At 44.7% G+C, this 11407-nt stretch overlaps 1 protein-coding gene across 2 annotated transcripts in view; it reads right to left on the reverse strand.

Annotated features, from left to right (window-relative positions):
* dclk2a (doublecortin-like kinase 2a) overlaps window positions 1-10775 on the reverse strand; it is a 58185-nt gene extending 47410 nt beyond the window's left edge. For both annotated transcript variants that reach the window (XR_003879931.1, XM_029766211.1), the window contains exons 1-2: window positions 9718-10775; window positions 2694-3049 (exon numbers count right to left, since the gene is read on the reverse strand). Coding sequence is in view for 1 of the 2 variants with exons in the window: in XM_029766211.1 (XP_029622071.1) it covers window positions 2694-3049; window positions 9718-10120 (759 nt within the window). In the remaining variant the exon portion in view is untranslated. The remainder of the gene's footprint in view (window positions 1-2693; window positions 3050-9717) is intronic.
* Between the last annotated feature and the right edge of the window lie 632 nt (window positions 10776-11407).

The following is an 11407-nucleotide window of genomic DNA, read 5'->3' on the forward strand; positions in this document are numbered from 1 at the left end:
CAGACATGGGGACTGAATTAGTAACGGGGTGGATATCTAAATGGGGCATTCTCAAGGATCCATCATGCTGTAGCCTATGATTGGCAATTTTTGAAAGAGCAGCAATGTTGAGTACCAGAGGGAGTAAGCGAGACCATCAATTCAGAGGTGATGGCTGATTTTTTCAGTCATCGCTTGTTTCTCCTCTCGTTCCATCCCTTACTCTCTGTGGATGGCCGAGTAATAAGCGGCCAGAGTTGGACTGAAGGGGTGAATCACTGATCATGTACCTAAAACATGCTCTCTCTGGGCTGAAAATCAAGCTTGGTCAGCCATTTCTGGTCCAATACTGCCATGTATTTCAGTTTGTGCTGCAAGACTGGTTCATTGCCACAAAACAAAAGCAAACAGGTGCAGATACTGCAAGTGTCTACTGTACACATTAACTGTCTTCTCTGCCAGAGAGAGAGAGAGAGAGAGAGAGAAATCATCCAGACCATGCCTCTCCTCTTGATACAGAGCCTCCTCTGAGTAGAGGCATCAATATATTGGGCTGGCCGGCCTGACTGTCTGAGAGGATAAGGATCCTTATTTTTCATGAGTCACTTCTCTGGACCGTCCGTGAAGATTCCCGCCGGCTCCGGGAATCTGTCAGGAAAGAAGGGTCAACTGTGTTCTCTGCCAGGACAATATTCAGAGTTCAGATAGAAGGAATGGGATTTTGGGGGATACTGCTTCTCCTTTCTTTAGCCTTGCCTAGCACTGAAACCTTCACTGCAGCATTAGATGTCTCAATGTCTTCTATACTTCTAAGCGAACAATCCTTTACAAAAACTTGACAGGCATCATGATCCTGCCGTTATCAAAGAACCACTTGCCTAACACCTCTCAGCAGTGTCATAACCATTGCTTGTGAAATAAGAGGTCCAACCGTTAAAGCTCTGTAAAAAAAAAAAAAAAAAACAGACTGCATTTCAATACAGATTTATCAGAAAATCCACTTATCTTTAACAACTGTGGAACTTGACTTCTAGGAAATGTTCTAAATCCACTCCCCCTTAATCCATTATGATGGAATCTTCTTCCTCAGATGAGGCTAGCAGCATTTATATCAATCTAAAACTAAAGCACCTGATGGAAAATTAAATGCATCATGTGTTCATCACTAGCACATTAGGTTTGCGTCCCAAATGGCACCCTATTCCCTATGTTGTGCACTACTTTTGACCAGGGTCCATAAGGCTCTAATCAAAAGTAGGGTGCTAAATATGGAATAGGGTGCCATTTGTGACACACTGTAGATGTCTAGATGGAAATACTAAATAGGACCATACAATGCTGTCAAAAAGTATGCCTCCTTTCTCATTTCCTCTACTTTTGCATATTGTTGATACTGAATTTTATCAGATCTTCAACCAAAACCTAAAATTAGATAAAGGGAACCTGAGTGAACAAATAATACAACAATTACATACTTATTTCATTTAATTCATAAACAAAGTTATGCAACACCCAATGCCCCTGTGTGAAAAAGTCATTTCCCCCTAATAACCGGTTGAGCCACCTTTAGCTGCAATGACTCCAACCAAATGCTTCCTATATTTGTTGATCAGTCTCATGTCGCGTGGAGGAATTTTGGCCCATTCTTCCATGCAGAACTTCTTTAACTCAGTGACATTTACACCAATCTAAACTAAGCTGGGGGGAAATGCAAAGATAAAGTTCTTGATAACTAACACTGCGTAATCCTGGACTGCTCGTTTCAAGTCCTGCCACAACATCTCATTTGGGATTAGGTCTGGCCATTCCAAAATGTCATATTTGTTGCTTTTTTGCCATTTTCATGTAGACTTAATTGTGTGTTTTGGATCCTTGTCTTGCTGCATGACCCATCTTTGCTTCAGCTCACAGACGGATGGCCTGACATTCTCCTGTAGAATTCTCTGACACAGAGCAGAATTCATGGTTCCTTCTATTAAGGCAAGTCGTCCAGGTCCTGAGGCAGCAAAGCATCCCCAAGCCATCACACTACCACCACCATGCTTGGCCGTTGGTATGAGGTTCTTACTGTGCAATGCAATTTTTGGTTTTCACCAGGCAATCTGGGACCCATGCCATCCAAAAAGTTATACTTTTGACTCATCTGTCCATAGAACATTATTCCAAGAGTCTTGATGGTCATCCAGGTGTTCCAGGGGCTTTTTGGTAAACTTGAGTCAACGATGTCTGGCCAAAACCAAACACTGTATTCCAAACAAAGCATGAAGTTTGTTGATTAGGTCGACTCTCGTGGAGATACTTGTAGTGCACCATGGGGTTTGTGTTGATTAGCGATAGTATAATGGTTGAGTGCTGATACAGCTGAAACTCATAAATCATGAAGCATCTATGCTATAGATAAGACCTTTGGCCAGAGAACTCAATCTGGATATCCCATCTGGTACTGATTCCCATCTCCAGTACAGCGTTGGGTTTAACCCAACATACTCTAATATAGAGTCCCTGAAGTATCGTTATTCATTACTTGCAACAGCAAGGTTGAGGGTTTGATGCCTGCATGGGCCACATATGTTGAACACAACTGTCTGTAAGACATTTAGGAGAAGATAAAAAATGGCTAAATAACCATATCATATACCTCAGGATTGGAGTTGAGACCCTGTGCTATAGGAAGTAACCATGTTGTTGCATTTACAGAATTACTACCATCTTACCTGTTTTCCCTCCAGTGTGTAGAGCCGTTTGACCGCCCCGGAGTCCAGCTTGATGGCGTCCGTGATGTCGGTCAGCACCTGTTCGAAGGAGTGGGCCGTCTTCTTATTCAGCAGGATCCTCACAGCCTTCCTGGGCTTGACCCCGCTGCGGATGACCGTCACCAGCTTGGGCTTGATGAAGTCTCTGGTGCCGAGGCTGGCCTCGCTACGCTGCAGCTCGCCCTTTACCAGGGTGCTGAGGGAGGACAGGGAGCGGGACTGGCCGGCCTTGATGCCCACTGACCAGTTAGGGTTAACGTTCTTGGTGTAGTCCACTCGGCGGTAGGGCTCGTTGGAGGCACACACGTAGCTCTCACCTAAAGGGAGGAAGAGGGGAGAGCTAGTTAGAATTTAAGCTTCTTTAAAAAATATATATTTCATAAAAATTGTGGAATCAACTGTTTATAAAAACTGCTATCAAATCGATCAACTGCTTATCAAATGTAGGGCAATTTAGTTATTGAAGCTACAGTAATCAACTCCATCGCATTTTCCAGCTCTGAATGCTACTTTAAAACTGTCAATGGATAACCATAATTTTTTTACATTTTAGTCATTTTACATTTCATACATCTTTTTTTTGTTTTTTTTTCCCCCTCTCCCTGTACTGGTCCCCCATGGGAATCAAACCCACAACCCTGGCGTTGCAAACACCATGCTCTACCAACTGAGCCACACGGCCATGACTAAAGGAGTGTTAATTAGCCACATGACTTGGAAAGTAACTCTAGTCGGCTTGACTGTGGATGACAAGGAGTTAAGGTTCCCCAGTGGAAACAAAAGTCACATTGAGACGGAGGCCAGCCAGTCAGCGTAACTCAGCCTTCTCTGTGAGCTCACTCGGCCTGCCGCATTGGACACTCTCCAAAGCTAAGTATTTTCCTTTTCCTTGCCCGCATTCCATTCTAGCAGTTAGCAAAATGTGTTTGTGTGAGCGTTTCCCCTCAAGCCAAGACCAGATTAATTTGACGACTGAAAAGGCTGATAAATGGAACCACAATAAGGGAAAGAGGAGGATGTGAGGGTGGGTGATTGTGTTTGAAGGCGGTTTGTTGGAGGACAACACATTCAGGATTTTTATTTTCACATTCTGGGCATGGCTAACCTCTAATCTTTCATCATGGATTTTACTGTTTGTCACAACACTAATGAAACCACAGAATGGCACACTGTAGCAGCATGTAATATGCTATGCATGCAACTAAGTGAACCCATATTGCTGCCTTTAATGTCCTTGCTCTGTCACGACATAGCGCTATACTTGAGTATCTGGCCTTCTACCAGTTTAAGCTCAAGGCACCAATCGATGACAACATGACTGAACTAAGAAAGATGAGAAAATGTTATTATATGTAAGAGATAGAGATGTGATGCTAAATCACACTAAATGAACTAAGAAAGGCGAGAGAACATTGTTATTGTGTGTACAAGAGGGAGAGAGGGGAATCTGGAGGACCTGAAGGGGAACGAACAATGAATGAACAGAATCTATCCATCTAGAATCGTATAGAAAGCTTACAGAAGCTAAGGTAAATTTGAGTTTTTTTCCTAATGCAGTCAAGCTTGCTCTTATTATTTGATAACCAAAACATCTTATTCTCAGCAGTCAGTCATCCAGGAACAGGAAGACAACAGTGAATGAGTCACCTAACGACAGTGGAGACAGAAGAACAGCTTGCTTAAATAAAGGTGTCATCCGTCAGGGAAAGGAGTCACTTGCGAGAGTGGTGTGAAGACGATGTCTAAACCTCCAGAATAGCTCAATACCCAGCATTATTTTCAAGACCCACGACTGAAAAAGATGAAGGTCCTTAGGTCATAAGACCACCACGCTGAGATCAACCTAAACCAGGACCATCGACCTGAGGTTTACATCAATCTGTCTTCTCAACTACCTTTTCATGTTGGACATTTCAGTATTATCTGCTGCTCTTCTCATGGTTCCTCTCATTTGCTTTAAGACAAAGAAAAAGGGATGGAAAGGAGGAGGACAGAAGGAAGGAGAATTCCGAGACAGCGAGTCCCACGACACCTGGATTTATTCATCTACCAATTAACCAAAGGCTAATTAACGACACTAGGCCACAGCTGGGGGACCCGAACAGATGAAAACAGTGACACCAAATGAGACCCGGAGCCATCATCAATTCAGATCAGAACGCCTGGAGAAACAGAAGTGGCCTTCTGAAGGGGGCTCAGGGGTGACAGTCCCTAACACCCCTGGGGACGAGAGGGGGTCTCAGGTGCAGCATCACCAGAGAGGTTAGCGGACCCTGGGTGGGTGATACCCTTCAGTGGCCCTACAGCGGGGACTCAAGTGGACCACAGCTGAGATCCCAGCCCCTTAAACAGCTCCCTAACCAAACATCAGCTGGTCACTATGGAGGAGAGGGGGCAGATCCATCAGTGTGTGCTCTGATCCATCACTGAGCAAATACACACAGGCGCCATCACTCAGTGGGGTAAGTGAGAGGTCATGGATTGAGAATGTGTTTGTCTGATGTAGTCCCTAACACTATGGTGTCATCTAAACAAGCAATGTTTTCCCATGAGTGAAGTCTGATGTTGAAACAATCAGCTTATTACATACACTGGATCTTATCAAAGGACCGACGCGGGGTCAGGTGCATCATACTTCACCAGTGGGTTGAAGATATCCCTCTAGTGAAGATATCCCTCTAGTGGTCTGAGGGCTCTGCTTTGGCAAAGTGGGTGGGGTTATATCCTGCCTGGTTGGCCCCGTCGGGGGGTATCGTCGGACAGGGCCACAGTGTCTCCCGACCCCTCCTGTCTCAGCCTCCAGTATTTATGCTGCAATAGTTTGTGTCGGGAGGGCTAGGGTCAGTCTGTTATATCTGGAGTATTTCTCCTGTCTTATCCAGAATTTAAGTTCTCCCTCTCACTCTAAATGATCGGCTGTGAAAAGTCAACTGACATTTACTCCTGAGGTGCTGACCTGTTGCACCCTCTACAACCACTGTGAATATTATTATTTGACCCTGCTGGTCATCTATGAGCATCTTGGCCATGTACTGTTATATTCTCCACCCGGCACAGCCAGAAGAGGACTGGCCACCCCTCAGAGCCTGGTTCATCTCTAGGTTTCTTCCTAGGTTCCTGCCTTTCTAGGGAGTTTTTCCTAGCCACCGTGCTTCTACATCTGCATTGCTTGCTGTTTGGGGTGTTAGGCTAGGTTTGTGACATCGGCTGATGTAAAAAGGGCTTTATAATTACATTTGATTGAAAGTCCTCCTCAAATGGCACACAATCGGTGTAGCATAAGACTACTATCGTGGTTTGGCTTGGTTTGGATCCAATCCAATGCCTCACTGTCATTTCAATAAGCACACTACAGCAGAGACAGTGTGGTGGATGTCACAGGGTAATCCCATTCATCCAGCCATCCATCCATCGATCACATATGAATGAATGAATGAATGAATGAATGAATGGATGGAGGCTTGATGAGGTTCACACAACAGGCCAGGCTGGGCCAGTAGTCCTCAATCAATGGGGCTGGGAGCACACACACACTAATCCATTTGATGGCTGAGTACACAAAGACAAGACTCTGGTGTTCGGCCTCCAGCATCTCCAGTCAAAAGGCCTCGTTCACAGCCAGGCCAAGACGCTCCTCTGACGGATTGACTGCATTCCTCCTGTCTCTGTGACCTGACCCCTGACAACAGCCGTGCCCTATTTCTCCACATCACAGCAGGAGGACAAGGGGACAGCCACTGAGGGTACAGCCGCAACCCACTGACAAAACAAGTTACTGAAGAGGCTACGATAATTAGGACTTATCATCCTGACCAATGGAGTCTCCACTGTAAAGAGGGGACTTCTTGAGTGGAACCCAATCCGTGTACTGTTTATGGAACGACTTTGGAGTCCAGTCATTGTTTTACAGTAGAAAGAATGGAATGGTTAGAGGGGTTCCAAAATAAACTTGGCACCATATCAAATGTCCAATAGGATTGGCTTAAGAGCTCAAACTCTACTCCTATAATAAGGTAAAACCTATACAGAACTCTTCATTAGCCACAGTACCTACAGTATGACCTCACAGGCCACTATACCTACTGCAGTATAAACCCAAATACCCCCAAGATGAGAACAACAAGTTTTTACAGACAGAGAAAGTGAGTTGGCCCACTTTCCTTTCAAATCAGAGCAGAGAAAGTGTGATGCCTGCCTGGAGGATTCCAGCTTTGAACGGTTACTTGGCAGAAAACAGGCATTACATCCAGAGGTAAGGCAGAAGAAGTAGGAAGTAGTAGGCCTGGCTATGTGTTGGTGCCAGTCCATCTTCTACCACACTCACTGTCCCACGGCAGCACCCATTCTCCTTCCTGCCAGCCCAACCAGAAGTGATGCAATGTGTCTCCCAGCCACGGGATTGGGCGCTGACCTAAATCTACCACCCCATCCTCTCTGGGGACATGGGCGGAGGAATGAGTGCAGAGGCTTATATTTGGAAGGAAGGATGTCAGCTGAAAATAAACAGGGGGATGAGAGAGGAGAGGGGGATCAGGCGAAAAGGACAGCGGTGAAGTAGAGACAAATCACAGCCTATAGCTGGAGGTGCTGACTAATGGGAGTCAGGAGATAAGCTACAGTATACAAATGAAAAGACAAGTCCCACACTCATCTCTCTTTGCTGTGGATTGATTTGAATATGACAGCGCTACCATGGTGCGATAACCGTAACCTTTCACGCTAAGACAGGATCGTAGAGAGGTCACAGGTCAGACAGCAGAACTCAACGCGAAGATTAACGTATTACCCAGACACCGGCCACTGTCACTGCTGCAGCCTGCGACACAGAGAGGAGAGAGTGGCTCACGCACAGACAGAACCACTGTGGAGCAGTGGAGGCTGGTGAAAGGAGCTGTAGGAGGACGGGTTCATTGTAATGGCTGGAATGGAATCAATGGCACGGAGTCAAACATGTGGTTTCCATACGTTTGACATCGTTCCTTTGATTCCAGTCCAGCCATTAAAATGAGCCTGACCTCCTATAGCTCCTCCTACCAGCCCCCATTGCTGTGTAGGTCTATATATAGCAAATCTACCGAGTAGGGAGAGAGATCTACAGTAAAGTAAAGAAGGTCATGTTGAAATTTCTCAACCTTTGCATACTTTTCTGGAATAATACTCACACACTTCAGAATTAATTTGCCTTTAGTTGTGTAGGATCTAGTCGGGACAATATACATGATTGTTCATTAAGCATTCCTGTGAAATGACTGAGCTAATAAGTCATGTTGTAATATAACAATGGTATGACCTGACCATGTTCAGTTCATTGAAGGCAGTTGTACATATCTTATTTGGACTATTAGTACAGTTATAATAACAGCTTCCTCTACACCTCAATGTTGACCTTTTCCATTCTCCTCCCTCATTATGTTCGAAGTGAACAGATCATCGGCAGAGGTATGAAGTGGGTGCAGAGGGGGACACTTCCATGTTTTATGCCCAGAGGGTGAAAAATCACTCTAAGGACTGTTTTAACAGCCATGAAGCACAGAACACTGGCCAGAGCACACACTAACACACACACTGCTCTAAGATCAATGGAGGAGAGTGTACATTCATGAAAACTGTGCTGCCTACTACTACAGCGGGTCTGTCATCTATGTGGCTTGCGCACACACACACACACACACACACACACACACACACACACACACACACACACTCTATGATGGCTGCACACTACTACTGGGTCATGTGTGTCTCACAACTGCTTAACCAAAAAGGAAGTCCTGCTGATTCAAGCCAGACTAATGACCTCAAGATTCTCAACCAAATGTAATCTACATTTTAGTCATTTAGCAGACACTCTTATCCAGAGGGACTTACAGTAATGAGTGCATACATTTTCCATAGTGGTGCCCCGTGGGAACGGAATGCACAACCCTGGTGCTTGCTCCATGCTCCATCAACTGAGCCACACGCGACATCATCTATCCTATCCTAGAGTTTGAGAGGCATGCCCATAACTCACTACATAGGTTACAATTGCATTACAGTAGTAAACCTGTTTACTGTATTTACATATGTCTTTACTGTAAAATGCCTAAGAGAGGAAAATCTCTACATGGCATATACTCTATAGGCCATGTAGAGGCTATAATGTAGTATAATTAAAATCACTTTATTGGTCAATTGCACACAATGTCCAACCGAAATTTGACTTCCGCTTTTAACCCAACCCTTCTGAAAGACACATACATACAGGTTTTGGAGAGGTTCCCAGGTGGTAGCCCCCCACACCCGGGGAGGTGTTGTTGAGGGGGTTAAGTGACTTGCTCAAGGGCACCATGGCAGGCAATTGCATCTAGGATTTGATATCAGCAACCCTCTAGTTGCCAGCTAACTTCCTAACAGACTTTTTCCATCGGACCCAGGATCTGAACTGGCAACATCTAACAGCTAGGCTACCTGCTGCCCAATGAGGCTATAATGTAGTATAATGAGGCTATAATGTAGTATAATGAGGCTATTAATAATTGCTTCATTATACTACATTATAGCCTCATTATACGGCATTATAGACTTATACTACGTTATAGCCTTATTATGCTACTATATCATATATCATAACTGCCTTATACTACTATATCATATAATGTAGTATAATAGGCTATAATGTAATATAATAAGCCTATAATGCAGTATTAGCTAGTCTTCTTCCCAAAGGGAAAGCTGATAGCAGAATACACCTGCATATGTATGAACAAGGAGTCAATGTAAAACAGCTGGTGGAACTCTGATGACAAGCAGGACATGAAATGGTTTATAAGACCGTATGATGAGAGATACGAGTCTGTCTGGTGAAATCTAATAATGAGTACTTTGGATTAAATCAGCTCATTCATCAATATGCGCGAGTATTGATCTCTACCTGATTTATTATGTCATTTGTAGGACTGGGCTGTGTGTGGGGAGGGGGCCGTGGGTGACTGCTTGTCCTTACCCTCCACTAACTCGTCCAGGCTGCTGATCTTCTTGCTGCCGTCCACCGTGTAGATGCTCCGGACACCTTGAGGCAGGTTGACGTTGTCCGAGAGAGACCGGGTAAGCTCCATAAGCAGGGCGTCTAAGGACCTAAAACGGTCGTTGGACACGGCATACACCAAACCCTTGAAGTATTTGTCCCCATTTCGGTAGAACCGCACTTTTTTGGCTTTCTTCTCGGAGGTGAGCGACTGGAGCGTGCGCGTTCGGTAAAAGCTACAGTGCGCGCTGTGCGCCGGGCTGGGCACGAGACCGTTGCCTCTGGAGCCTGACTGGGATCCCGAGCCGTTAGCCCGTGATGAACGGTGCGTTTTGTCCCGTTCCTCAAAGTGTTCCCATTCAATACTTCTGCTGAGCGACATGTTCGATCTGTTAATATTTTGATCTATCCACAGGAGAAAACAATAGCGGATGGCTCCTCCAGGCAAGCCCGATTGTCCAACGCGTTCCCAAAGACAGCTGTCAAACAACGCTTTGGCAATCACTGATACAGTAATCGAGAGGACAGTGCACGTGTAGGCTAGTTCCTCCTTGCGCCGTCAAGATAGAATGTTGTCATTTTCCGGGGATACAGTCCGCTATTAATATAACTAGGGGTACAGTAGCCTGAGTTACGGTTACAATCTTACCTTGTTAATAATAAGGCTGCACAATAAACTCTCGGTTATTGAAATACCAAAGGCTAAACGAAAAGGATTGCTCCAAAACTCAATGTCCACAAAAATTCACCGGCAAATTTAAATGAATACCAGGTGCAGAGAGCCCAGACTTGATTGACAGTCGACTGATGCAACCGCTAGTTTACCAATGAACGGAGCCGCACAGGAAAACACTCGATTCCAAGCTATAAGAATGTATCCTGTAGAAAACACAAAGGGGAAAAACGAATTCCATTTAGCACAAATACATTGCATGTAAAGCCGGTGTCCAAAATCCACAGAATCTAACAAAGCCGCATGCTTGCTACAGAAACCGCAAGCCTCCTCTTCTCACATCCTTTCTCTGACGGACGAACCGTTCAACACTAACACTGTAGACGAGAGGCCATCCCAGTCCTGTCATCCAATTCAACGAGGGAGGGAATGCTGCTTCCCCTCAGGGTCCTAACGGTAGTCGCGGTCCAGATGCAATTTGGCCTCCAAATTTGAACTTATATGTTATGTCATTATTTCTGATGTGCCATTTAGGTATTTATGGTATTTATTTGGCAATACCATTCCCTCGAAAAGCTAAAGGAAAAATGATAACCACAAATAGGTGCTAATGGCCAAATCCAGCCACTCTTGTGGGGGATTGAAAGTTAAGAAGCAGTGAGAGTGAGACACCCTGATTAAGTATTTTTTAGCTTAGTATTTTACTAGGATCCCCATTAGCTGTTGCTGAAGCAGCAGCCACTCATCCTGGGATCCACACAAAACATGAAACAATACAGAACATTAATAGACAAGAACAGCTCAAGGACTGAACTACACAAATAAGTGTAAGCTGATGCCCCTACTTGGCGTATTTTAATGATGTCTTAGCCCACACATTAGAGGCTTATTAACTTTCAAACCCACAAGAGTGCTTGGATTTTGATATGTCATTTAGCACCAAATTTGTAGTTATAAATCTTCCTTCAGCTTTTAAATTACGATTCCCCCCCAAGA

Source organism: Salmo trutta, chromosome 11 (assembly GCF_901001165.1).
Source record: "Salmo trutta chromosome 11, fSalTru1.1, whole genome shotgun sequence".
In the NCBI taxonomy this organism is placed as follows: Eukaryota; Metazoa; Chordata; class Actinopteri; order Salmoniformes; family Salmonidae; genus Salmo; species Salmo trutta.